The sequence below is a fragment of the Schistocerca nitens genome, chromosome 4 (assembly GCF_023898315.1).
Source record: "Schistocerca nitens isolate TAMUIC-IGC-003100 chromosome 4, iqSchNite1.1, whole genome shotgun sequence".
In the NCBI taxonomy this organism is placed as follows: Eukaryota; Metazoa; Arthropoda; class Insecta; order Orthoptera; family Acrididae; genus Schistocerca; species Schistocerca nitens.
This window is the reverse complement of record NC_064617.1, coordinates 660523703-660550253: the sequence shown is the minus strand read 5'-3', so window position 1 is coordinate 660550253 and position 26551 is coordinate 660523703. Positions and strand designations below refer to the sequence as shown.

Genomic DNA, 26551 nt, shown 5'->3' with positions numbered 1-26551 from the left:
GCCCACACGGCGTATAAATACACTTGGGGGCGTTGCTGGGCACCACAGACAGCTTGAGGGAGCACAGCCGCTGCGACCCGTACACCACGAGAAGCCGCCGACCGAGAGGCGGTGAGTACTGCGGTGGCATCTGCCTACCCGATGTATCTACTATGGGCTGTTTCAGCCTATACCGTGCCATTGTGTCAACAAATACCAGTTTGTGTTTTATTACTACAGTTCTCCAGGATATTTTGAACACCAAACGCAGCAGATTTATCCGGAAGTGGAAGTAGCTGACAGGCCGGGTATTATCATTTCCAGTGCCCAAATACCGCGGAAAGTACCTGAACGTGCTTCCTACTGCGTACCTCGTTCATTCACAATTTCCAAGACAGTCGTGTGTTAGATTACGTGTTTTATGAACTACGTTACAATCAACAAAAGCATCAACGTGACAGTTAAATTATTCGCGTACAAACTATTCTGCAGTTACACATAATCCACTATGGTCAGTCGTGTGTTAGATTGTATGTCTTTCGAACTGTGATACAACCAGCAAATGCATCAAGGTGACATTTTATGAAATGTACTCGCAAACTGGATTACGATTATGCGTCAGCTATCCGATTTACTAGAAACATACGAAAATTACTTGAACCCAGACGAAGGAGACGAGTAACACAGGTAGCATGACATTCTTTGGATACAAACTTTTGTGATACTAGTACAGTTCGAAAGCGACCCGTCGTACAGCCTCTTCGCCGCTGTGAGTTACTCATTCCAAATAGCCAAGTTTTTATCTGCAGACAGATGCCCTTCGGTATTTTATCAGCTCTCTCATCTATGATGTGCCTTGCGTCATTTTCTTAGGTCATTCTTCCACGATTCTTACTGGCGAATGTTCACTATTTACGATTTCATAAATGTTATTTGCTTTGGGTTAAACATTTGGAAGGCCATGGATCATGGTAATCAGATAGTATTACTTGGTTTCTGAAAATTATTTGACTCAGTGCCGTACCATAGCTCATTAACGAAAGTACGGTCAGACGAAACTTGCGACTGGATTGAGGACATCTTGGTAAGGAGAACACAGAATGTTGTCTTGGATGAAGAGTCATCTACAGCTGGAAAGGTAACTTCGGTCATGCCACTTGCACGCGTATTGCGATCCTCCCTGTTCAAGTTGTATGCTAATGACCTTGCAGGCAACCCCATACCTGTTGCAGGTGGTGCATTAATTAAGAATTGTCTGAAAAAAAAGAGGTACAATAATTCAGGCAGACGCTAATAATACTTAAAAGTGGTGCAAAGATTCACAATCCACCTTAAATCAGAAACGTATAATTGCGCAATTCACCAAACAGAATTGTTGTAACTTGTGCCTGAATCATCAGTGAGTCACAGTTGGAGTCCGTAAACTCATGAAAATACCTGTAAGTAATAATTTGTGGGGATATGAAATGGGATAATGTAGGCTCAGTCATAGGTAAAGCAGTTGGTAAACGTCGGTTCATTGATAGGACACTGGGAAGATGCAGTCAGTCTACGAATCAGACTGCTTACATAGCACTAGAATATTGTTCAAGTGCGTGGGACCCATACCAGATTGGTCTGACAGGAGGTGCTGGACATGTACAAACAAGGCCAGCACAAATGGTCACAGGTGTGAATGACCCACGGAAAGGCGTCGTGGAAATCCCGAAAATTCTGAACTGGCAGTCGCTTGAAGATAGACACCAGCTATCTCTCGAAAGCCTACGTATAGACTGAGGAATCAAGGGATATGCTACTGGCTGCCGGCCGCGGTGGCCATGCGGTTCTAGGCGCTTCAGTCCGGAACCGCGAGACTGCTACGGTCGCAGGTTCGAATCCTGCCTTAGGTTAGTTAGGTTTAAGTAGTTCTAAGTTCTAGGGGACTAATGACCTCAGATTTTAAGGCCCATAGTGCTTAGAGCCATTTGAACCATTGTTTTGCTACTGGCTACTACATATCGCTGCATCAGGGGAGGTGCAGACAACACCAATAACCGCGCGGGAACATCTAGGTAATCATTCTTCCCGCGCTCCATACGCGAATGAAAAAGCAATAAACCTAATACGTGGTACAATGGGAAGTACGCTCCACCAAGCACTTCACAGTGGTTTACGCCGTGTGGATGTAGATGTACGCTACGGACCTCATCAGAATAATCGGGGTGCTATTTCGTAAATTTTACGAAAAAAGATGTCCAAAAAAAGGGAAGGAAGAAGCGAACTTAACAAGATATTTAGTAAGTCTGAGAGGGACTGCAAACAATAAATGTCGCAATTGCATCGCATTACGCGTGGCAGCAGAAGGCGTAGATAGCACAACACTTTGGAAACGTTAGAATTATGAAGTACAAAAGAGAGTGGAAAGGGGACTAAAAGAAAAAAAAAACAGCTCGGGAAGACTCAAAATACTTGTCTATAAACGACAACCGATTTAAATGCTTCCGAAAATAACGGAAGATATCGCAGCGCACTAGTAGCGCATGTCTAGTTACAGCCCTGCCAAAGCTGAAGCGTTTGTCATTCCGGGTTCCTTCCCACATGTTACGAGCGGCAGCCAAGTAGGGCAGGGCGCCTCTTGCGTGTGGAACCATTTTAACGCTCTGATTATTCGCTTCCTGCGTGATAAAATACATGATCTGTTTCTGAGTGATTTGGTGACATCCAGCGTGCCCTGTTTCACAGCACTGTGTTGTCCGGTAACTTAATTATCGCATGTGGTGTATAGCAAGATTATATAAACGGCTCTGAGCACTATGGGACTTAACTTCTGAGGTAATCAGTCCCCTAGAACTTAGAACTATTTAAACCTAACTAACCTAAGGTCATCGCACACACCCATGACCGAGGCAGGATTCGAACCTGCGACCGTAGCGGTCGCGCGGTTCCAGACTGTAGCGCCTAGAACCGCTTTGCCAGCCCGGCCGGTGATTATATGAACAAAAGGTTCATATTATCAAAATGTTCAGCACTGCGCATGTCACTATTTCCTCAACAAGACCGAACACAAATTTGTGAGCGTTGTTCAACCATTAGACATGCCATATAAATGCTCCTTTGGGAGTTAGACCAACTGGAAAGGCAGTGACAAGTAATGGCCGCAGACAGAGATATACAGGCTGTCCGGGCTAGAGGTATACACAAACAAATGCTTATAACCAATGAACTAGACTTTTATGTTGTTGGGTAACTACGCAGTCCATAGAGACGCTCTCCAAGATGTGATCCTCACAATTTCATGAAGAGTGCTAAGAAGTATGGTGCATGCGCACAAATGTTTACCATGCAGCAATCAGACGTACTCCTGACAGTCAACATGTGGACGCTACAACGAAAGATGCAGCGAGCAGGGTTAAAACGTGTGTGTGTGTGTGTGTGTGTGTGTGTGTGAATTCCAAACTGCTGAGGTCATCGGGCTCTAGACTTACACACTACTTAAACTAACGTATGCTAAGAACAACACACACACCTATGCCCGAGGGAGGACTCGAACCTCCGGCGGGAGGGGACGCGCAATCCGTGACGTGGCGCCTCTAACTTAAAATCTGTGAAAATGTCTTTGTATAATTATAGCCCTGTATTTAGCGTGGTCTTCGGCTCGTCAGTGTGCTTCTCCAGCAATGATGCCAACCCGACAAAATGTAAATTGAATGCGTTGAGGGGTGTTGGAGATTTGTAATGTTTGAAAGAAATGACTTCGTTCATAATAGTCGCTGTTCTTATTTCTCAATGTGAATCATCGATTAAAGACGTACTCGTGAAAACGTCTGACTCCCACTACCCCACCACACAAAGTGAAACGGGTAAACATTAGCGTTATAGCTCCTTGCCGCCGGCCGCTGGTGGCCGAGCGGTTCTGGCGCTACAGTCTGGAACCGCGCGACGGCTACGGTCGCAGGTTCGAATCCTGCCTCGGGCATGGATGTGTGTGTTGTCCTTAGGTTAGTTAGGTTTAAGTAGTTCTAAGTTCTAGGGGACTTATGACCTCAGCAGTTGAGTCCCATAGTGCTCAGAGCCATAGCTCCTTGCCGACGCCTGAGAACGACTCCAGTCAATTGTGTCTGTTACCACAGAGGGCGCTAAAAGAATCTACTTTAGTCCATCGCCGCTTAGCTTGGCCAAATACGCTATCTCTCACTCGGCTCTTGTTTTTATTAAAAAAAGCAAATTTAAGAAACAGTGTTATGTTATTCAGTGGACAGTGGTCATTGGATTTTCTGGTAATTAATCTGACTTTCAGCTTTGAAAAAGTTTTCTGAGACTAGGACAATATAAAGTTGCATTGTGGTTCGGATCCCGTGTTCAATTATCAAACGCCTGAGTGGCACAGGGACATACGTGGTGACAATTATTGAACTATATTAAATAAAATCGCCATAACTTCTGAACGGTTTGCTTTAAGACGTTCAAACCAAAAGGGCGGCCGCGGGGGGGTGGGGGTGATGGGAGATACTATGCGCATGGCACGCGCAATAAGCAAAACATTTGGGGGACAGAGAATCCGCATGTCGGGATCGAGACGTCTCTTCACCCTCAACGGGTGACTGTTTGTTGTGCAATGTCCAGTCACGGAATAATCGGTGCGATATTCGTTGATGGCATGGTACGTGAAGGTTTTGGGAGATGATTTCATTCCCATATCCAAAGTGACCCTGATTTCGACAAGATGTGGTTCATTCAAGACGGAGTCCGACCTCATAGAAGCAGGAGAGCGTTTGACGTCCTGGAGGAGCAATTTGGGGACTGCATTCTGGCTCTGGGGTACCCGGAGGCCACTGGCATGGGCCTCAGTTGGCCGCCACTTTTTCGGGATCTGAATGCATGCGACTCCTTTTTGTGGAGCTATATCAAAGACAAGGTGTACAGCAGTAACCCCAAAACCACTGCTGAGCTGAAAACAACCGTTCAGGAGATCATCGACAGCATCGATGTTCCCATACATCAGCAGGTCATGCAGAATTTTGCTATTCGTCTGCGCTCATCATCGCCAATGACGACTGGCATATCGAACATGTCATAACCTAAATCCGATTATCCGTAGTGTGCACGCCGTAGTTTGTAACTAATTAACGTTTTTTTCCGTATAATTGTCACCCTGTATCATCTGCAACAGAATCATGCCCAGTAAAGCTCTATCAATTTCTAACCAACCTCAGGCGTTAAGAGCGTTAATTTTTCAAGGCCACTATCAATCTGTATAAAATTTCATTTGTAACACTAAAACTACTATGGTATACAGGGAAGACCATTACCATAGCCCAGCAATTTCGTCACTGTGAAAAGGATCGCTGCAAAAATGGACAAAACTTCGGTAATTCCGTACGGGGTGGATCATCAAAGCTTCAATATCACCTAGTACGCTGCTCGGGACGGCGATCTTGTCTTTTTAAGAGGGAACTCCTCAACAAACATATCTAAGGGGTGTCGAAGTTTGAGAACGCTGGCGTCTAAGTTTCTCCCAACTGTGTCTGGTAGCCTAATGAGTTATGCAACCCATTCGGCATTAGTGTTAAGTGGATGCACGGACTACGCCTGAGGACGCTAATTTAAGTTGAGCAGGACGGTAAATACGCGGGTAGGCGTTACGATGCAGCTACCGTTACAGCTATGTGTTGCGATAACGAGGTTGTAACACTAAATACGATGAATACACTAATGGTTCTACGAAGGTAGAAAATGAACGGAAATGGCCCCCTTACTCGGTATTTAAAGCAAACTCATGCGTGTAGCGCAGCCCACAGAAGCAAAGGCACGTTTCACGCACCGAAGCAGCATTGCGCGGGACCGTTGCACTGCAGAGCTAACGGTTCTGGGCGAAGCCAGCGCCGTGCTGCGGCGGCGCCCGCAGTCATTCTGACAAGCTTAGTGACGCCTGGTGCGTGCGTACACCACGTGGACCGAGTCTGACACGGCGCCATGGTCCCAGTCCTTCCTACCGGCATACTTACGGTATCAGCGCAGAAATTACTTCTTGCATCTCCTCCATAATGGAACGTAAGTTGTTGACACGTATATCTTTTACTACTACCGAGCTGTGGTCACTTTTGTTGAAAACGTGCTCGTCGCGCTCAGTTCAGAGATGCGTTATCAAATGTCATTCAGTACTCGCTGTCGTACAAGAGTATGTGTTCGTGAAAATATGAAACAGTTGAGTTAGAATTATTGTTGTGAGGATATTAAAATCAACGGAACAACAGTTCATGTTTTTTTTTTATTTATTTGGTATGCGTATTCCATGGATCCGTGCATGCGAGTGATTCGCCTGGATGTGGAACGTGTCAATACAACTGTAAAAATACAATTAATGCTACAGAATAGTAATATAATACAATGATATAGATATTAATAAGTATCACTTTTTCTCATTTACAAGCTATCATTTAACTACTATAGCAATCCACACTATAACATTATAACTATAACATTAACACTATAACATTAACATAATATTATATCATCCATCTAATAACTAAGAGACTAAATACATCTATTATTAAGGAAGTGCATTATTTCTGGAAAAGAACTCATGTAAGGAGTACAGTGGATAGTCAAGCAGGTATTTTTAATGTACCTTTGAACAGCGTTTCATTTCTCTTGTACATTTAATATAATTAGACAATGAATTAAAAGTCTTTATAGCAGCATACTTTACTCCCTTCTGTACGAGTGATAAATTTTTTAGTTCGACTTGTCGATCATCTTCACCCCTAGTATTGTAGTTGTGGTATGGCAGTACCCTGATAATAAGATGAATACCTACTTTGTGATGAATGCAAGGTCTAGGTCATGCTGTGAGGCTCCAAAAAACGACGTTTACTTTCGTCACAAACATTTGGCGAAGTCTCTCCGTGGACTTTTAGCGGCACATTGTCAGTCATACAATTTAAGTAGAAATTCCTAAGGGCTAAGGTTAATATTTGTTTTCTCTTTTTTACTACCTGTCTATATTAATGAGTAGAGATTAGTATATCTAAGAGTAAAGGTAGTGCAAAGATTAAAGTGAACATACCAAGATAAATTCATTCTTATCCATTCATCCACGAAGGAAAACACAGTAATTACTTGACTCTCGAAAGCAGAAATGTAAAGTAAAGAAATCTGTTGAATGAAAATGACGAAATCAGTAGCGGTGAAACACTTTGTTGTATGTATCTGGTTATCCAGCCAAAATTAATGTTGAGATTAGCATAGATTTAGCAGGCGGAGGAGAGACTTTTGTCGAACATTTTGAACATTGTGAATGCCCCATCGTTGGATCAAGTATAAAGCTACACAAGATGTGTAACAGCACATTGGCTGATGTCTATTATTCTAAGGGACGAAAGAAAAGGTTTCTGTTATAGCGCCGGTTGTGGGCCTCAAATTCTCCATACTGACTCATAACACCATACGTGTCTTATTCCTCCATTTCCAGCCTTATGCTGGGTAACGACAGGCGTATCGTGGTGACATATATCGTCATTGATGCAACACACTACATATATAGGAGTATCCGTACGTGTGGATGTTGGTTTCTCATGCATATGTCAAATCGCAACTCTGAAGATTCGATGTACAGATCCTCGTTCTGGTAACGATTTTTCTGCCCCTTAATGTCACTTATGCGTGTGATGTTCCCGAAACTATTTCTTAATTCGAGAAGTTGTAGTGGTGAAGGCCATAGTTCTCCTGTAGTAAGCTTATATGAATATTATCCAACAAAACATCGTGCCAATTTATGTTATTTGGAATGCAGAAAATTCTTTGCACGTTGCCAATTAATAATGTGTCGAATGGAACCAATCAGTTCTGGGTGAGTGTTAGCGAGCTGTAAAACTTGATGAAAATGTGTCTGATTTTATGTTTCGGCAAGTACAGCACCTCGCTGCAATTTGGACTCGCATCACAATATGCCATAGCTATAATAGTCGAGTAAAACATTTGTAGTTATTTGTATCAGCTGCCGGCCGCGGTGGTCTAGCGGTTCTAGGCGCTCAATCCGGAACCGCGGGACTGCTACGGTCGCAGGTTCGAATCCTGCCTCGGACATGGATGTGTGTGATGTCCTTAGGTTAGTTAGGTTTAAGTAGTTCTGAGTTCTAGGGGACTGATGACCACAGATGTTAAGTCCCATAGTGCTCAGAGCCATTTGAACCATTTGAACTTGTATCAGCTCTAGTCAACGCAGCTTCACTTTTCCACTTTCTGAAAGTAAGTTGACTGGCTCTAACGCTCACTTCGCTTTTCCAGCTATAGCGATGTCGGCCCTAAGGATCGCGGCACTGCTGGTGCTGCTGTGCGCGGCTGCGCCGCCGTCGGAAGTGCTCGGAGGAGCCTCCAACTCGAGCGTCGTTTTCCCCGGCGCTGCGCCCGAGGAGGCCGCCGTCCAGGTAATCACACGCCACTCCGCTCTAGCTCGCACGTCGTTCACAGTAAATGTAGCCTCCGTCAAATTTGTGTTATAATACCAGTGTGTGGCTGCGCTCATTTCTAATAACCTTTATTCATCATCACAGTCGCTGTGTTCCACATCCATAATAGATTACAGCTTAATTTCTGGAATAATTGATGCGACAGCCATTTCAATCTTTCTTCTGAAGTCGGGTACGTTGGCTGATGGCAGTGGAACAGAAGTACTTACACAAACACACACACACACACACACACACACACACACACACTCACACACGCAAACACGTACACCATTGCGTACATGGACTGTCACCTAGAACTTCCACCATTTTCGTTTTCGTGAATGGTCCAAGATAGCGAAACGAATTTTTGGGCAAATGATAGGAGACAAAAGGGCACGTAATTCTTAACTCTATTATTTATCTGGAAATTGAAGCAAGTAAGCTATTTCAACGGAATGACATATTTTTAACTGCATACAAGAGCTCTTGAGAAGTAATATAAAGCTCGTTAGTATTGCTGTTGAAACTTTTCACTCAAGTATGCGCGAAATGTGCTACTGTTGGAAGATAAGGCGACCAGAATCGGGTATTGCGGTGTAAACGCCGTCGAGTACCGTCGTTACTCGCAAACAGAAGGTAGGACACTAGCGAACTCGGCAATGATTCGCAGTTGCTATGTATATACTGGAACTGGATACACGTTCTAATAACGCATTATCCCTGAGAACTGTCTCAGTACGGAAATTTGGACTCATTGCTGTGCGACTTTGCTCACTTTTTTCAAGGAATGGAACTCGATAGTATAATAAATCTTCTACATCTGTAGTAGCACTAAAACTGTAAAACAGTCGTGTCCGTCTGAACACGCTAATCTCTTAAAATAATGGACGAATTTACATGAGGTTTCAGAGGCAACTTAAAGGAAGTTAGGGGTCACAGTATATGCTTTCTTTCATCCAAACCAGATCTAGGAAAAAAAAGACATCGCGATTTAAACTTTTGTCTGAAAACATCATGTCTGTGTGTCTGTTTGAGCCGGACGAAGTGGCCGAGCGGTTCTAGGCGCTTCAATCCGGAACCGCGCGACCGCTACTGTCGCAGGTTCGAATCCTGCCTCGGGCATGGGTGTGTGTGATGTCCTTAGGTTAGTTAGGTTAAAGTAGTTCTAAGTTCTATGGGACTGATGATCACCGAAGTTAAGTCCCATAGTGGTCAGAGCCATTTTTTGTCTGTTTGAACACGCTAGTCTCCAAAAATATTGACGAATTTCCGTGGGCTTGGCTAGGTACAGGCGTCATTTCATCAATATCAGGTCACGAGAAATAAAAAAGATATCGTGATTCAAACTTTCATCTAAAATCGTGTGCTGAGTTTAGCAGTTCGGATGGCGCTGTTACTTTTCCAGTACACCAAAGAACCAAGAGATCGCGCTGTTAGTATTTTTAACTCAATGAGAGATGTAATTCTCGAAGGTTACGTCAGTGACAGAATTAAACACTGAAATCTTATCTTTACGAACAAAATTCGTATTCAGTTAAGTTGGCTAGGATATACGGATTCTTTTTATCTCTAGCTAGGAAAAACGAATCTATGAAGTTTGCTTTGTGATTTGGGTGCTTAGCAATTACATTTTCATCCTGTATTGTTTGGCTCAAGACTATTAATCTCGAAAAGCCGATGAAGACCGTGAGGCGGGACTAGCTGCAACTCGAGAACGTCAGCATTTAAATCGCTCTTTGGGAATTCCTCCTGAAGGCAAAGTGCCATGTAACCCTGATAGAGAACGTCATGTATATTTTCATTCCTCAGAACCCTAAATTCTCGCACACTTAAAGTTACTTCTCTCCGGTGTATCATCATAAAACGGAATTTTTGGCGAGTAGTTGTACAGAGCTGCGTAGGCGTGCGAGTATATTTATCCGGAATCCCGCTTATTCCTTCTAACTTATAATTTCGCTTCAAACATGCACCGTTCCCAGTGAGCTTATATTCTGCAATGTTCATAATCAAAGCACACAGCCAGACGCTGCGTGTTGCAAACGTGATTAATCACTCCCTACTGTCATCACATTAAAATCTAAAACCAGTCGGGATTTTACACAATAATGAACTATTATCTGTTAAGACAAACTGTGAGAAAGAAAACGTGTGCTGCGCTTTGCTTTTCTCTGGAAACGTTCTGTTTCGATTCCTAGACCTAGAATAATATTATAGGAATAATACAGTTATGCTATTGCTCACACATGACGCTGTTAATTTTCAGCTGGTACTTGAAAAGTGACACGATTCCATCAGGCTGTGTTTTAAATTACTTCGTTTGCACTACTGGTTTCAGACATTGTTTCCTTTTAAGTGTAATCGATGCGGGTACATGTTGTCAGTTCGTTAAAAAATTGTGTGCCATGCACATTTGTGCCCAGTGCGTTTCTCAGCGTTCATCTTGAACTGTCAACGACCGTGCTATGTACAGATAAGCCTGGCTCACGATTTTGTTGCCAATTCACAATCGTTGTCCATATCGGTCCTACAGTTGCACCTGAAACAAGACAGTGTTTGAAACTAGTAGTACAAATAAACTAATTCAAAACACAGCCTGGTGAAATCATGACATTTTTCAAATTTATTGAGGCTGTGGGCCGCATCTAGAAGAAAATTTGTGCTGGTCGTTTTATACACTGAAGAGCCGAACAAACTGGTACACCTACTTAATATCGTGTAGGGCCTTCGCGAACACGCAGAAGTGCCGCAGTACGACGTGGCATGGAGTCGACTAAGATCAGAAGTAGTGCTGGAGGGAACTGATACCATGAATGCTGCAGGGTTGTCCATAAATCCGTATGAGTACGAGGGGGTGGAGATCTCTTCTGAACGGCAAGTTGCAAGGTATCTCAGATATGCTCTATAATGTTGATGTCTGGTGAGTTTGGTGGCCAGCGGAAGTGTTTAAACACAGAGGAGTTTTCCTGGAGCCACACTGTAGCAATTCTGGACGTACGGGGTGTTGCATTGTCCTGCTGGAATTGCCAAAGTCCGTCGGAACGCACAATGAACATGAATGGATGCAGGTGATCAGACAGGATGATTACGTACATGTCACCTGACAGAGTTGTATCTAGACGTATCAGGGATCCCATATCAGTCGAACTGCACACACACCACACCATTACAGAGCCTCCACCTGGTTGAACTGTCTCTGGCTGGCAGGCACGGTCCATGGATTCATGAGGTTGTCTCCATACCCGTACACGTCCATCCACTCGATACAATTTGAAACGAGTCTCGTTCGACCAGGCAACATGATTCCAGTCATAAACAGGCTAATATCGGTGTCGACGGGCCCAGACGAGGCTTAAAGCTTTGTGTCGTGTAGTCATCAAGGGTACACGAGTGAGCCTTCGGCTCCGATAGCCCATACTGATGATCTTTCGTTGAATGGTTCCCACGCTGACACCTGTTGATGGCAAGCAGTGAAATCTGCAGCAATTTTCGGAAGGGTTGCACTTCTGTCATGTTGAACGATTGTCTCCAGTCGTCGTTGGTCCCATTCTTGCAGGATCTTTTTCCGACCGCAGCGATGTCCGGGTTTTGATATTTTACCGGATTACTGATATTCATGATACACTCGTGAAATGATCGTACGGGAAAATTCCCATTTCAATGCTATCTCAGAGATGCTGTTCAATCGCTCGTGCGCCGGCTATAACATCACGTTGAAACTCATTTAAACCTCGATAACCTGCCATTGTAGTAGCAGTAACCGATCTAACCGATCAAACACCTGCACCAGGCACTTGTCTTATATAGGTGGTGCCGACCGCAGCGCCGTATTCTGCTTGTTTACATACCTCTGTATTTGAATACGCATGTCTATACCAGTCTCTGTGGCGCTTCAGTGTATCTAACGTACGTTGTACAGCTCGTCACCCGTGTTGCAGACCGAGGGGCGCAGCCTGGGCGTGGCGGAGGGCAAGAACGTGCTGCTGGACTGGATCGGACTGGGCACGGGCCCCGACACGGACCCCTACTTGGCGCGCGCCAACGCCGCCTGCCTCAACGGCGACCTGGCCGAGTGCTTCAAGTCGCGCGCCCTCAACTCGCTCGACTTCCTCGAACTGCCCGCCTACCCGCTCACCGAGAACGCGCGCATCGTGCGCATGGCTGAAACGCACCTGCGCAGCCTGCAGCACGAGCCCTACGAGTTCTCTTCAGCCCCCAGGGCAGACGAGTCCGAGTGGGACCAGCTCGTCAAGTTCGCCCTGCGCAAGGTACGCCAGCAACTCGACAAAACCTGTCGACCTCTCACAAGACCTCTCCCTTCTTTCCGTACAAATTATAGTTCTTTCGACTGGTTTCATCTCTTCCTAGGTAGTGTTACAATATTCCCCATCATCTATTTCGCATATTGGAGTATTTGCCTGGCTTGTCAACTTCTCCTCTAGTCTTCGGTATATGAAAAACATCAGCTGAGGTCATGTTAAGAAATGCTGTAATGTCCACTACACATTAAGTTCATTGAACACTCTTAGCTCACAAGTACCTAGGACATTACGAAGTGCTATTGTAATGGAGCACTGATTACGCGAAAGAGTCAGTATATAAATAAATGTTGTAGTAAAGTCTTTGAAGAATGCAAATACCTTAGGATTAAAGGAGACCATTTGCAGAAATCAGATGCGTTGAGTCGTCGACAGGCGCACACAAAACAAGGATAACTTGCTAGCTTTTGGAGTTATCCTTCGACAAGCTAGCCGGCACCAAGTAGGGGCATAGACTTGTGTATATGTGTGAGTGTGTGCGTGTGTGTGTGTGTGTGTGTGTACGTATGTTTGTTTCTGTTTGCGTACTCTTTCTCGTCAAAGAATAACTCTGAAAGCTAGCTAGTTTTCCTTCTTTTGTGTTTGTCTAATGATGACTCAACGGTTCTGCATTTCGATGAGTTATCCCCTTTAACCCTAACGTATTTACATGAGTATACGAACAATACTATCTAAGATAATAACACACAGCCATCAAGTACCTATTCAACAAAATAGGCATTTTAACCTCAACTTCCCAAATCTTTCCTAAGATCGTCAGGCCCATTTTCTTTGGTTTTTCATACAGTATGTGGCAATTCGTTTTTGCAATGTGTAGACGGAGTCATTCCAAACAAGTACTGCTCATTCGTCTTTCATACGACGCCCATTGTCAACGGAAAGCGTCGTGTTGTTTTCCGTTACAAACAAAATGATCTTTAAAGCGAACTTTTATGTGCCCATTCGATAGAGGGACCCCAAATTAGTCTAGTGTAGTATTCATTTTACTGATATGTATTAACAGCAACATTAGGACATGATGAATAGCCAGTACCCCAGCAGCAACTGACGTTCCGCCCTGCCCCGTACTGGCTGCTATCACGAAGCACCAACGGTGTTCAGTCACTGTTCGCCTAATGGTTATTCGTTGTGTTTCCAAGTTCCTGTAAATACTGGGTGGTGCAGCTACTCGCGTAGGTTCAGTGAGGGCTGTAATTATCGTATGGGAGCGAAACTTGATAGACAGGCTAATGCATTAATGTGACACTGATTTCTGCTGAAGAAAGTTAGTTCCAATTTTGACCACCAGGTGCAAATTTGGCGCTGTACAGCATCTCATCGACATCTCCGGTGCTCATATTGAACAAATTGTGTACGCGGTAGAGAAAATAAAATCAACATTATGCATCTCTCACTTGTTTGACCTTTTCTATCCACATTCCGTTGCTAATCCATTACATATGGAAACATTTTTATACCTCTTTCTTGCATTCAAAGCGCCAGATGTGCACTTGGTTGCCAAAATAGAACTAATTTTGTTTCATCGTACATTAGTTCCACATTAACGCATTAGAATAGCTACCAAGTTTCGCTGTCATACAGTGATAACAGACCACACTGGCACCCCTTGAGTAGCTGCACTTCAATTATAACAGCCCCTCCGAACACCGCACTAGACTAATTTGGACTGCTCTATCGTATGGGCACGTAAAATCTCGCTTGAAAAAATAACTTTTTCGTAGTAACAGCCAACAACTAATGTAGACAACAGCAAATTAATATAAACGGAGACAACCGTCTGATGATGAATCTGCCGGTTCGAAAGTGGTAACAATATCTGCTCGCTCTCTTCTTCTTTGTAAGAATGAAATGAGTTGTTTCCCTGGTTAGGAACAGCTATTCTGATGATTCTAGATTTATTGTCAGTATCAGATTTAAGGACAGTTTTAGTAAACAATATTTATATATCTTTATAGATGACATTAGGACCTTCCTAACATTATGCCAATCACTACAGTAGATATGATGGTAATCACGAAGACATTCAATCGTTTTTAAGTAGAATCACGGTAGATTTTTGTTATTATTTTGGTTTATTATTATTTTTTTCTTCAATTCTGACAGAAAGTAACTGTGTGCTGACGGCCCACATGAAGTAAATTCTCTTTTCACAGGTGGAAAAATTTCTGAAATCGACTGCCATCGAAGTGCAGTTTCCGAACGAAGTGACTGAAAATGGTCGCTATTCGCCTCGCTTTATCGACGAGATTGCTTCAGAGCTCGACATAATCGAGGACAAGAAGCGCACGCCTTTCTGTGAGTGTATTTATAAGAATATATAGTACATACTTATCCGCAAGGGAAGGCACGAATAATACATTCAAGATTTAGGACAAACACCAAAATATGGTATTTGCTTCATAATGATATTTCATAAAAAGTGTCAGAGATAAGTATTTAACGGTTCTTTCGTTTTCCTTAAAAATATATGGTTAAATCTTGAGATATTTCGAGAATTCTTAAATTACATGAGCAGTGTCCCTTCCTTCAATTCATAATCTAGTTATGTGGGTTTGGAGCATTTTATTTCCAATGTCAGTCTTAAGATCTCAGAAACAAGAAAACACCGCATATTGAACTGCTGCATTCTGTTGTCTTTTACATTTATCTATGCTACCCATGAAGAAAACTGAAAGTGAGTGACTTTTCTCCATCTTTGTCAATGACAGCTTGTGTGTCTTTCATAAAAACATCTTTTATGTGACGCAGGTACAAGCATATCTTCAAATATTGATATTTACATGAACTGTTTATATAATTACATACCAAAATATTTAAAAACTTAAAATTTTGACAGAAGATACCACGTTACCGATTCGATCTTATTAGCCATCAGTAAATTGAACAAGTAAACTTTTGACAATTCTGGCTGATCCTCAGTTATGCATGGTGTAGCATTACAGCTCACAATATTTGATATTTAGCTTTCTACTGACGGAACCTCTCCACAAATAAATAATTTTTCGATTATCAAATTCATTGATGCCTCGATATTTGTCCTAAAAACCGATTCCCTCATTTTGCCACAAATTTCATTTATCTCCAATTCGCTTCTATGCCCCCCCCCCCCCCCCACCTTCCGATTAGTTATTCAGAGTTCTTCTGTACGGCCACATTTCAGAAGCTTCTCGTACTGTCTGAACTGCTTGTCGTCCACTTTTCAATTCCGTAAGAGGCTACACTCCAGATAAATACCTCCATAAAAGACGTTCTAACATTATATTTATATTTGCTTTTAACAAATTCATCTTTTTAAAAATGATTTTCTTGCTATAGACGGCATACATTTTATATCCTAAATTTTATTTCTGCTTCGACCATCGTTAGTTATTTTGCTGCACAAATAGCAAAACACGTCTATTACTTTTAATGTCTCATTTCCTAATCGAACTCTCTCATCATTTCCTGATTTATTTCGACTATATTCAATTAACTTTGATTTACTTTTGTTGATGTCCGTCTTATAAACTTATTTGAAGACTTCATTCATTCCGTTCAACCGCTCAGCCTAGTCTTGTGCAATCTCGCAGAAAATTACGTCGTTGGAAAACCTAAAAGCTTTTATTTCTTCTCCTTGAAACTTAATGCCCTGCTTAATTCCTCCGTCAATGCTTGCTCGATGTACAGATTAAATTTAGGAAAATCTAATTATGTGCTAAGAGATCGCCGACTCAACCCAGGACCTTGCAAATGCAAATTCAATGTTTTAGCCACTTGGCCACCTCGCTCGATTTATCGCAATTTAAAAAAAAAATGTACCAAAGTTCTTAGCCAAAACATTGAAATTTATGGCTCTACTTCTGAATTTCCGCTAACAAAGATATCAGGTCACTTTCAATTGTCAATCATTTTCATTTCATAAAGAAAATTTGGATCAATTTTCATAGTGTTCACGAGAATTACCTGATCACAGTTAGGATATAAACGAAGTGTATGAGAAAAGTAATGAGGGTGATTCTTTAAATATCATTTTTTTAAACAACAATATTGTCCCCTTCAAAGCAGTTCTCTTTGGCAGCAATGCACCGGTAGAGTCGTTGTTCCCAGTCTTGGGAGCAGCGCTGAAAGGCTTCAACTGCTAGGGCCTTTAAAATGTCGGTCACATTCTTCTCAATGTTCTCCATAGTCCCAAAATGACGTCCTTTTATGACATTTTTCAATTTCTGAAAAAGAAAAAAGTCACAAGGGCTGAGATCAGGTGAATAGGGGAGCCGTGTAACGACATTAATGCCTTTTTGAGGTGAAAAATCACATGCCGGAAGTGGCCGTGTAACAAGGAACGTCATGAAGTAGCATCCATTTGTCTGCTATGTACGGTCTCACTGGATTGATCTTTTTCTTGGGCCTTTCAAGTACATCTGTGTACAACACTTATTGATAGTTTGTTCTGGAGGAACAAATTCCTTATGCACGAACCTCTACTGTCAAAAAACTCTTTGGTTTTTTGATTCGAGCATTTCTCGGCTGAGGAGGGGACAGCGTGCCACTCCTCACTCTGCCGTTTGTATCGTACTCAAAAATCCAGGGCTCATCGCCTGTGATCACGCGACTGAATCATTCGTAGTCATTGGCCGCCCTCTCGAAAGGATCAACGCGGAAGATTCTACGATTGTCCTTTAGCTCATTTGTGAGATTCTTCGGCAGCATTTTGACACAAACCTTTTGCATGCGCAAAACGTCGGTTAAAATTTGATGTGGGGTGAAAGTGTTCAAGTTAAACGTCGGTCCGATCTCACAAGAGCACGCACACATTCCTGGGAGAGGTTCATCTCCACGTGTTATTGGCCTCCCAAAAATGGTTTGTGCCAGCGGAAAACTTGTGGTCTTGATGAAGAATGTTCACCATAGGCCTGTTTCAACTCCTCAAAGGTTACACTCGCGGATTCACCAAGTTGAACATAAAACTTGATGGTATAACGTTGCTCTAAATTCCGCAATTTCATTTTCGTAATACACAACAAAAACCTAACTTGATTGATGGCGCTCTATAAAATCGCTTGATGGGTGCACGGAGCTGAAACTCGGCCTGAGCGTCTGTAAGGGGTGAACACACCGGTGTACTACTTGTGTATACACAAGTAGTACACTGAGCGAGGTGGCGCTGTGGTTAGCACACTGGACTCGCATTCGGATCCTGATTTAGGTTTTCCGTGATTTTCTTAAGTCGCTCCAGGCAGATGCCGGGATGGTTCCTTTGAAAGGGCACGGCCGACTTCCTTCCCGTCCTTTTCTAATCCGATGAGACCGATGACCTTGCAGTTTGGTCTCTTCCCCCAAACAACACAACCTCAGCCCCCAACAAGTAGCACAACACAGCGTTGCCAGATCGCTCGCAGTATTGTCAATCTCATTACTTTTCTCGCCCAATGCATATCACACCTGAATCGAATTGTGATGTAATATAACCGTTGAAGACATTGAAAAAGAGATGGCACCTGGTCAGCTGAAAGCAGGTTATGAGGTACAAAGTGGATAACCACAGTAAGGTGGTCAAATCATAGAAATATTTTGCAAGTAAGAGTGATGTAACCAGCAGAACCAAACCACAACTGGATGCTGCTGCTCTTATTCTTAACTGACGGCGCTCCCTCTGTCTGCAGCCCGCAAGCGTCTGAAGAAGCTGTTCATCCCTCTGCTGATCATCCTGAAGCTGTTCAAGCTGAAGCTGCTGCTCTTCCTGCCCCTCATCCTGGGCCTGGCCTCCTTCAAGAAGCTGCTCGGCTTCCTGGCCATCGTCATCCCGGGCCTCATCGGGTTCTTCAAGTTCTGCAAGCCCAACCTCACTCAGGGCTTCGGGGGCGGCTACGGTCAGAGCCCCTACTACCAGACGCGGCCGCACCCCTACGTGCCGCACCCCTCGCCGCCTCTGCATCACAGCGGGTAAGATATCCGCGCAAAGTTGAGTGTAATGCTTCGCTGCACGTTCATGACCTAGGAGCCAGTGCTTCAAAAGCAGTTTCCAGTGTTAATGTTTGTCCGTAGCAGCGTGAGAGACTTGCCATTCGTTATCCTAACTCACGTGTTTATATCCCTGAAAACTTTAAAACATTATTGCAACTTTAATTACCTTAATATGGAAATTGATAACAACGTACAAATCAAAGTAAACGCGTTCACGTAGAGAGCAATGACAAAGCATCCAGGAAAAAGAAACACAGAAAGGTACTCCTTAAAAATTTGGTAAGCCTGTTGCTGTCGCAACACTGCTTTACAACTGTCGTTGCCGTTAGACACTACACCGCATCCAAGTTTTCAAAGGATAGCGATAAAATGTTTACCAGTCAGTAAGTAACGCATCAATAATTTCAGAAATGTCTCACCAGCTGCGACATAGTCGCATACACGAATATTGATCCAGTACTGTCAAATGTTTTTTATTCCAATCTTGGATCACAATATCACTTCTTTTCACGATTACCAGTTTCAGTCCGTGATGACCATCCTCAGATCTACCATATACAAATATACAGGGTGTTACCAAAAGGTACGGCCAAACTTTCAGGAAACATTCCTCACACACAAATAAAGAAAAGATGTTATGTGGACATGTGTCCGGAAACGCTTAATTTCCATGTTAGAGCTCATTTTAGTTTCTTCCACCTACTCTCAATGGAGCACTTTATCATGATTTCATACGGGATACTGTACCTGTGCTGCTAGAACATGTGCCTTTACAAGTACGACACAACATGTGGTTCATGCGCGATGGAGCTCCTGCACATTTCAGTCGAAGAGTTCGTACGCTTCTCAACAACAGATGGATTGGTAGAGGCGGACCAATTCCATGGCCTCCACGCTCTCCTGACCCCAACCCTCTTGACTTTCATTTATGGGGGCATTTGAAAGCTCTTGTCTACGCAATCCCGTTACCAAATGTAGAGACTCTTCGTGCTCGTATTGTGGACGGCTGAGATACAATATGCCATTCTCCAGGTCTGCATCAGCGCATCAGCGATTCCATGCGACGGATGGTGGATGCATGTATCCTCGCTAACGGAGGACATTTTCAACATTTCCTGTAACAAAGTGTTTGAAGTCACGCTGGTACGTTCTGTTGCTGTGTGTTTCCATTCCATGATTAATGTGATTTGAAGAAGTAATAAAATGAGCTCTAACATGGAAAGTAAGCGATTCCGGATACATGTCCACATAACATGTTTCCTGAAAGTTTGGTCGTACCTTTTTGTAATACCCTGTATACAACTAGTGATTGGTGTGTTTTTCAACACAATCGAGCAACACGTATTTGTACCTAGCCTTGCTTGACGATGTATGTCGAGAACAGTAGGTATTTGCCTTACTTCCGTACATGAGTCGCTCTAATCCTGTAACTGATTGTGTCCTATCTATTCCTGGAATGTATGGCCAGACTATATAATTTTATTCATTAACTGTTATTATGTTGCTTAAACGTTTTTTGTGAGAGCCATATCACGATGTATGTAAAGCCCTCTAGTGGCTAAGTTCTTACGATCGGTGCATGCCTACATAACTTCCTAGCGGCCGACTCAACAGAGGGCGCTGAACATTGATCTGTCTTTTTTTCAGCTGTCATATACTCATTTATCTTTCATAGGTAATTTATAGGTTGCTACAGGCAATGTATTACATATATTAGTTTTGACCGCAAATTCACCATAAAAGGGTCGAACCTGTTATCTTAATATATTTCCGTTTATTAATTTTTACGCGTACCTGTATTCGTCTTTTACTGTATCACAATTGGTTTTTATGATATTTATCAATATTTAAAAGTCTGCTATATATATATTACCTAATGTGTTTTTATCAGATCATGTTTTTTGCGTAGATGATGACTACTTCTAAGCCGACAGTAGCGACATCTAGGTAGGATGCAGGCAAACAGATTTGTGGTAGCTACTGTACTTCAGTAGCCAGTAGCAATAATGACTGTGTGGACGATGTGGCCTATTCTACACCTTATTTTAGATCTATGTGACGATGCTGTGCTGACTATATTTATATGTTTTGACGATGCCATTATGGCCTTATCACTTTAGGACATGGTGTAGAAAAGGTACGTTTTACTGTATTTTATCTGTACATTTCCCTGGTTGTATGATAGTATATTGTGATACTTGTTGCTGTATTGTGTTGAAAGACACACTGCTCACTAGGTGTATATATTTGTGTATGGTAGATCTAAGGATGGTCATCACAGACTGAAACTGGTCATCGTCAAAAGAATTGATATTGTGATCAAAGACTGGAATAAAAAAAAAATTTAATCAGAAATGTTGTCCTCAGATTATCACCTCCTTTAATCAGCACACAAAGAAAAAGAAAAAAAAAGAATAGAGAAGGTGCCACAGGCACGTTCCTAGGGTAATCCACCGGATAATTCCAATCAGACTAAAAAAAAGCTAAAATAAAACTGGCAACATCGCAATCTGCAGGTTATACAAAAATGCATTGAGCAGCAGTAATTTGTACTCGTGGTTTCCGGCTGTTGCAGGGGCGACTCTTACTACGGCGTGCCGTATTCGCGGGACTCTGAGCCGCAGACCAGCTCTTCTGTCTCCTTCCACGAACCGAGCTCCGACTACAGCAGCGCTCACGATCTCGCCTACCAGGGCTACAGCCACTACAGGAGCGCTGGAGGCGCCAGCGACGAAGACGCGAATTCTGCCAGTTCGTGATGTACAGGTGAGAATATTCTTTGCTTGCCTCCAGTAGGCCAAGCAGTTAACGGCATACTGTCATCATACGAAAACAAGTTTTTTGTGACTGAAATGTCTTTCATAATCTTCCTTTTGTGTGCTTTCAAAAATGCGCAACGTGCGTCACAAATGAGATTTTCAGTTGCGCATGGGTTAAAATTCCTCTGCTCATGTCTGTTTTCTATGAAAAGAAAATGTTCCCAAACTCTTGTTTTTAAACCTGTTACTAATGAACACAGAAAATTTCTTGCTAGAGTCTGCGGAAAACCTTACTAGCCACAGCTCAATCATTGTTTCTGATAATTTTTTGTGTCAGTGAAACGCCTTCTCGCAATACTACGAGAAAGGAGAGTAGCGAAATGAGAACATAACTACAAAACTTCTCAGAGTTAGATTCTATTTCATACAAATTTGAAAAGTTTATTTTACGAATTATACACTACTGGCCATTAAAATTGCTACACCAAGAAGAAATGCAGATGATAAACGGGTATTCATTGGACAAATATATTATACTAGAACTGACATGTGATTACATTTTCACGCAATTTGGGTGCATAGATCCTGAGAAATCGGTACCCAGAACAACCACCTCAGTTCATCAAGAGTAGTGACTGGCGTACTGTGACGAGCCAGTTGCTCGGCCACCATTGACCAGACGTTTTTAATTGGTGAGAGATCTGGAGAATGTGCTGGCCAGGGCAGCAGTCGAACATTTTCTGTATCCATAAAGGCCGGTACAGGACCTGCAACACGCGGTCGTGCATTATCGTGCTGAAATGTAGGGTTTCGCAGGGATCGAATGAAGGGTAGAGCCACGAGTCGTAACACATCTGAAATGTAACGTCCACCGTTCAAAGTGCCGTCAATGCAAACAAGAGGTGACCGAGACGTGTAACCAATGGTACCCCATACCATCACGCCGGGTGATACGCCAGTATGGCGATGACGAATACACGCTTCCAATGTGCGTTCACCGCGATGTCGCCAAACGCGGATGTGACCATTAGTCGTTGAGTACACCATCGCAGGCGCTCCTGTCTGTGATGCAGCGATGGGTAACCGCAGCCACGGTCTCCGAGCTGATAGTTCGTGCTGCTGCAAACGTAGTCGAACTGTACGTGCAGATGGTTGTTGTCTTGGAAACGTCCCCGTCTGTTGACTCAGGGATCGAGTCGTGGCTGCACGATCCGTTACAGCCATGCGGATAAGATGCCTGTCATCTCGACTGCTAGTGATACGAGGCCGTTGGGATCTATCACGGCGTTCCGTATTACCCTCCTCAACCCACCGATTCCATATTCTGCTAACAGTCATTGGATCTCGACCAATGCGAGCAGCAATGTCGCGATACGATAAACCGCAATCGCGATAGGGTACAGTCGGACCATTATCAAAGTCGGAAACGTGATGGTACGCATTTCTTCTCCTTACACGAGGCATCACAACAACGTTTCACGAGGCAACGCCGGTCAACTGCTGTTTGTGTATGAGAAATCGGTTGGAAACTTTCCTCATGTCAGCACGTTGTAGGTGTCGCCACCGGCGCCAGCCTTGTGTGAATGCTCTGAAAAGCTAATCATTTGCACATCACAGCATCTTCTTCCTGTCGGTTAAATTTCGCGTCTGTAGCACGTCATCTTCGTGGTGTAACAATTTTAATGGCCAGTAGTGTACAAGTGCAAAATGGTTCACGTTACATGAGTTCAAAAAAAGAATGACAAAAATCGGTTGTACTGTGTGAAGCTACTCACTCAAGCAAAGTACATAAATTGATACTCCAGTGCAGTGTAGAACGTGTGAATTCTACATCTACATCTCTTTTCATATTGTGCAAACAACTGTAAATTGCCTTGCAGAGTATTTCACACTGACCACACATTAAGTTTTCTTACCTTTCCTTTCACGTACGAAGCGCTTGAAGCATTATTGTCCAAATACTTCTGTGCGAGCTGTAATTAACCTTGTCTTCACGTTCCTTACGGGGACGACACGTTATAACCTATTCGTAGATTCTTCGCTTAACACTGATTACTGAACTTTAGTAAGTTGTGTTCGCGGGGTAGTATGCATCTGCAGTATTTTCAAGTACCGGGTAGTTACTATTTAAGTGTAGCTACTCCCAGAGGTGCAGTGTGGGCTGTAACTATCGTATGACAGGGAAACGTGGTGGATATTCTAATGCGTTAATGCGGAACCGATTTACGCTGGAAAAAAAAAAGAAAAAAAACCGTTAGTTCCAATTTTGGCCACCAGTTGCAAATCTGACACTGTACATTGTTAGTATGGCGGTATGACATCCACCTCAATGACATCCAGCAAATTGAAGGTCTCCAGGATTTCTGCCATGCTCTCCGCGAAATCATACAAGCCTGTGATCGTTTACGCTGCCTTTTGTCTGTACACGTTGAATGTTCACTCCTAGCCCTACTTTTTATTCATACATAGAATATTAGCGATCATCATAAACTCAATGTTTCTGATGTTTCAGATGACCTGAAGAGGATCGTGCGGTCATCACTACGATGTGTCCCGTTTGCAAGGAATGAATTCGCCACTGAAACAATTTCGATTAGTGGCCTTTATCCCTTAGTAGCAACCATGTTGCGAAGACAAAGCAGGGCTCTGCTTGTGTAAATATACATATCCATCCATCATTAATCGCATTACCATCACCAACATTCATTCATATTTCTTTGATTTAATTTAATTTAATGTATTCATTAATGTTTGTATGTTATGTGTAAAATAAAACGTATTTTTTATACTGCTTATTTCTCATTTGCCGATGGCAATGTCTTCCATACTACATTCTTTTATATCAAAACGACATAGTTTATTATTTATTGAGATACATAGTTTTTATGAGAAAACATATATTTTAATATTGGAGGTGATGGAGATGAGTTCTACAAACCACATTTGTAGTGTGTCTTAGTAGTTCGGGAGTGGTGAAAACTAATATTGGAGCTAAAGTCGATCAATCATAGAAATAATATTGGAACAGAATGCTTAGCTAGTGTAGATGAACCAGCGCTTCTGTATCAAGATATTGAAATAAACTAAAGACAAAAACTTACAAGGAACGTCAGAAAGAGTAGGCCTCGAGTTCTCATTTAATTCAAAAAGCACACATCCAGCAACACTCCAGCAGCCAAAAGTGTGGAAATGAAATATGGAGAAATCGCGTGAGTTTATTTGTTCATATATTCAGTATAAATTGTTCAAAAAATGGATCAGCACACAATGGTCATAAAATTATTCTTAGGACTGGAGAGCTGGCTGAAACACGAAATGGAAAGCTCTGAGATATTTAGCGAGTCGTGGAACGTATATCGGGAAGACAGATTAGAGGTCATAGGAGGGGGAGTGTTCATTGCAGTTAACAAAAGTATTATCTCTATTGAGGTCAAAATTGAGTGTGGTCTTCAGACTTACAAGAGACAGTTTCAACCAAAAACAGCGAAATGCACAAAAATGATCCTTTACAATACGGTCATCAAGCCAGATTTTACGGGGCCGGAGGATGAGTAATACACAGTGCAAATAGTCAGGAAACTTCGAAGTTCAAAACACAATGAAGCAGTCTAAGAATAGGTACTGAAATTTAAAAGTGTGTCAAATTGTATTCGGATATGAACCACTGCAAGCTGAAGTTCTATGAATACATCAAAAGAATGGAACCAACTGGTTCTCGTCAAACCTGCGAAAGTAGCAGTGTCACTGAAATTACTCGTATTAGAAGATTCTTAATGGTTATTATTCATCTGACTAGTTTCATACGGCCCGCCAGTAGTGCCTCTCCTGTTGCATCCTCTTTGTCTCAGGGTAACATTTAACTCAACATTATCGATTCTTTGTTCGATATATTCCAGTCTCTCTGTTCCACTACAGTTTTTGTCCGCCACGGCGTCATCTGACCAAATTAGATTAGACGCAGTTTTCGTTCCATAGATCCAAAAATGAGATGTTTCTTGTGGGTGTGGAACAAGTCAGGAAGCGTAACATAGAAAGCATAAAACATTTGAATATTATACTCAGAACATGACCATTTGTCGGGAGATTGTCAAGATAAGTACGTACATTACAGGAAACTGGAACTGCTGATATTTACAGAATTAATACACTGTTATAATAAAATACACTTATGATCTTTTAGCAAATTTATCATACACAAAATACCTAATCTTGACTGTTGGGACTAAGTGCCGTCAAAACTTAAATCTGAAAGATATTTTTACTTAAGCTGGACTGACAGCCCTGTTAAGATATTCATCTATAGAGTAGAAGAAGTTGCCTATCAAAAAGTATTTCAAACTCTCTTTAAACTGTACATAATCTGAAATAAATTTTAATGGTTGCTGACAATTTAGCAATTTATTGAAAACAAGCGTTCCTGAATATTGGACCCTTTTCTTGGACCGAGATAAGTGATTTGAAGCCTTTATGTAGCTTGTTCCTATTCCTAGTATTGAGCTATTGATATGAAACAGTGATACATTACTTGCAACACATTTAATTAAGGAATAAATAAACTGAGAATTAGTGGTTAGAATACAACTTTCCTTGAGCAAGTTTCTACATGATGTACTTGAATTTTAACCACAAATGAGTTATACTACTTGCTTTTGTACACTAAAAACTTTTCCTCAGTTTGATGAGATGCGTCAAAATATGATCCTGTATGACATAATGGAATGAGAGTGGGAGAAGTATACAGTTTTTTTTATATTTATGTCTCCTACATCTGACATAATTCTCACTACCAATACAGAGCAGTTTAGGCACTTCAGCTAAAGCTGAATTTGCTATCAAGTTGTAATCCCAGAAATTTAATCCTGTCAATGTCTTTGATCTGCATGTCTTCATATGTTATACACATGCTAGAAGAAAATCTCTGACCTATTCTGCATTACATGTAGTGCATCTTTTCAAAGTTTAATGACAGTGAATTAGCTTGAAACCATTTGATAATGTTAGTGCAAATTTGATTAGTATCTTTTTCTAAATCTGTACTTGACTTGCTACTTATTGCAATGTTTGTATCATCTGCAAACAAAACAAACTTAGCATTTGGCAATGTAACAGACGAGAGGTCATTAATGCA

General features: G+C 42.3%; 1 protein-coding gene across 2 annotated transcripts; it reads left to right on the top strand.

Annotated features, from left to right (window-relative positions):
- On the top strand, positions 1-24213 carry LOC126251932 (uncharacterized). Of its 2 annotated transcripts, none has more exons than XM_049952685.1 (7): positions 1-111; positions 8245-8384; positions 12344-12673; positions 14878-15019; positions 18364-18643; positions 21240-21430; positions 23936-24213. In XM_049952685.1, the coding sequence occupies exons 2-6, from the start codon at positions 8253-8255 to the stop codon at positions 21421-21423; spliced, it is 1068 nt and encodes a 355-aa protein (XP_049808642.1). In that variant the 5' UTR covers positions 1-111; positions 8245-8252; the 3' UTR covers positions 21424-21430; positions 23936-24213. The 2 variants fall into 2 exon arrangements, with proteins under 2 accessions (XP_049808642.1, XP_049808641.1); XM_049952684.1 differs by lacking the exon at positions 1-111 and adding an exon at positions 5877-6009.
- The last annotated feature ends 2338 nt before the right edge of the window (positions 24214-26551 follow it).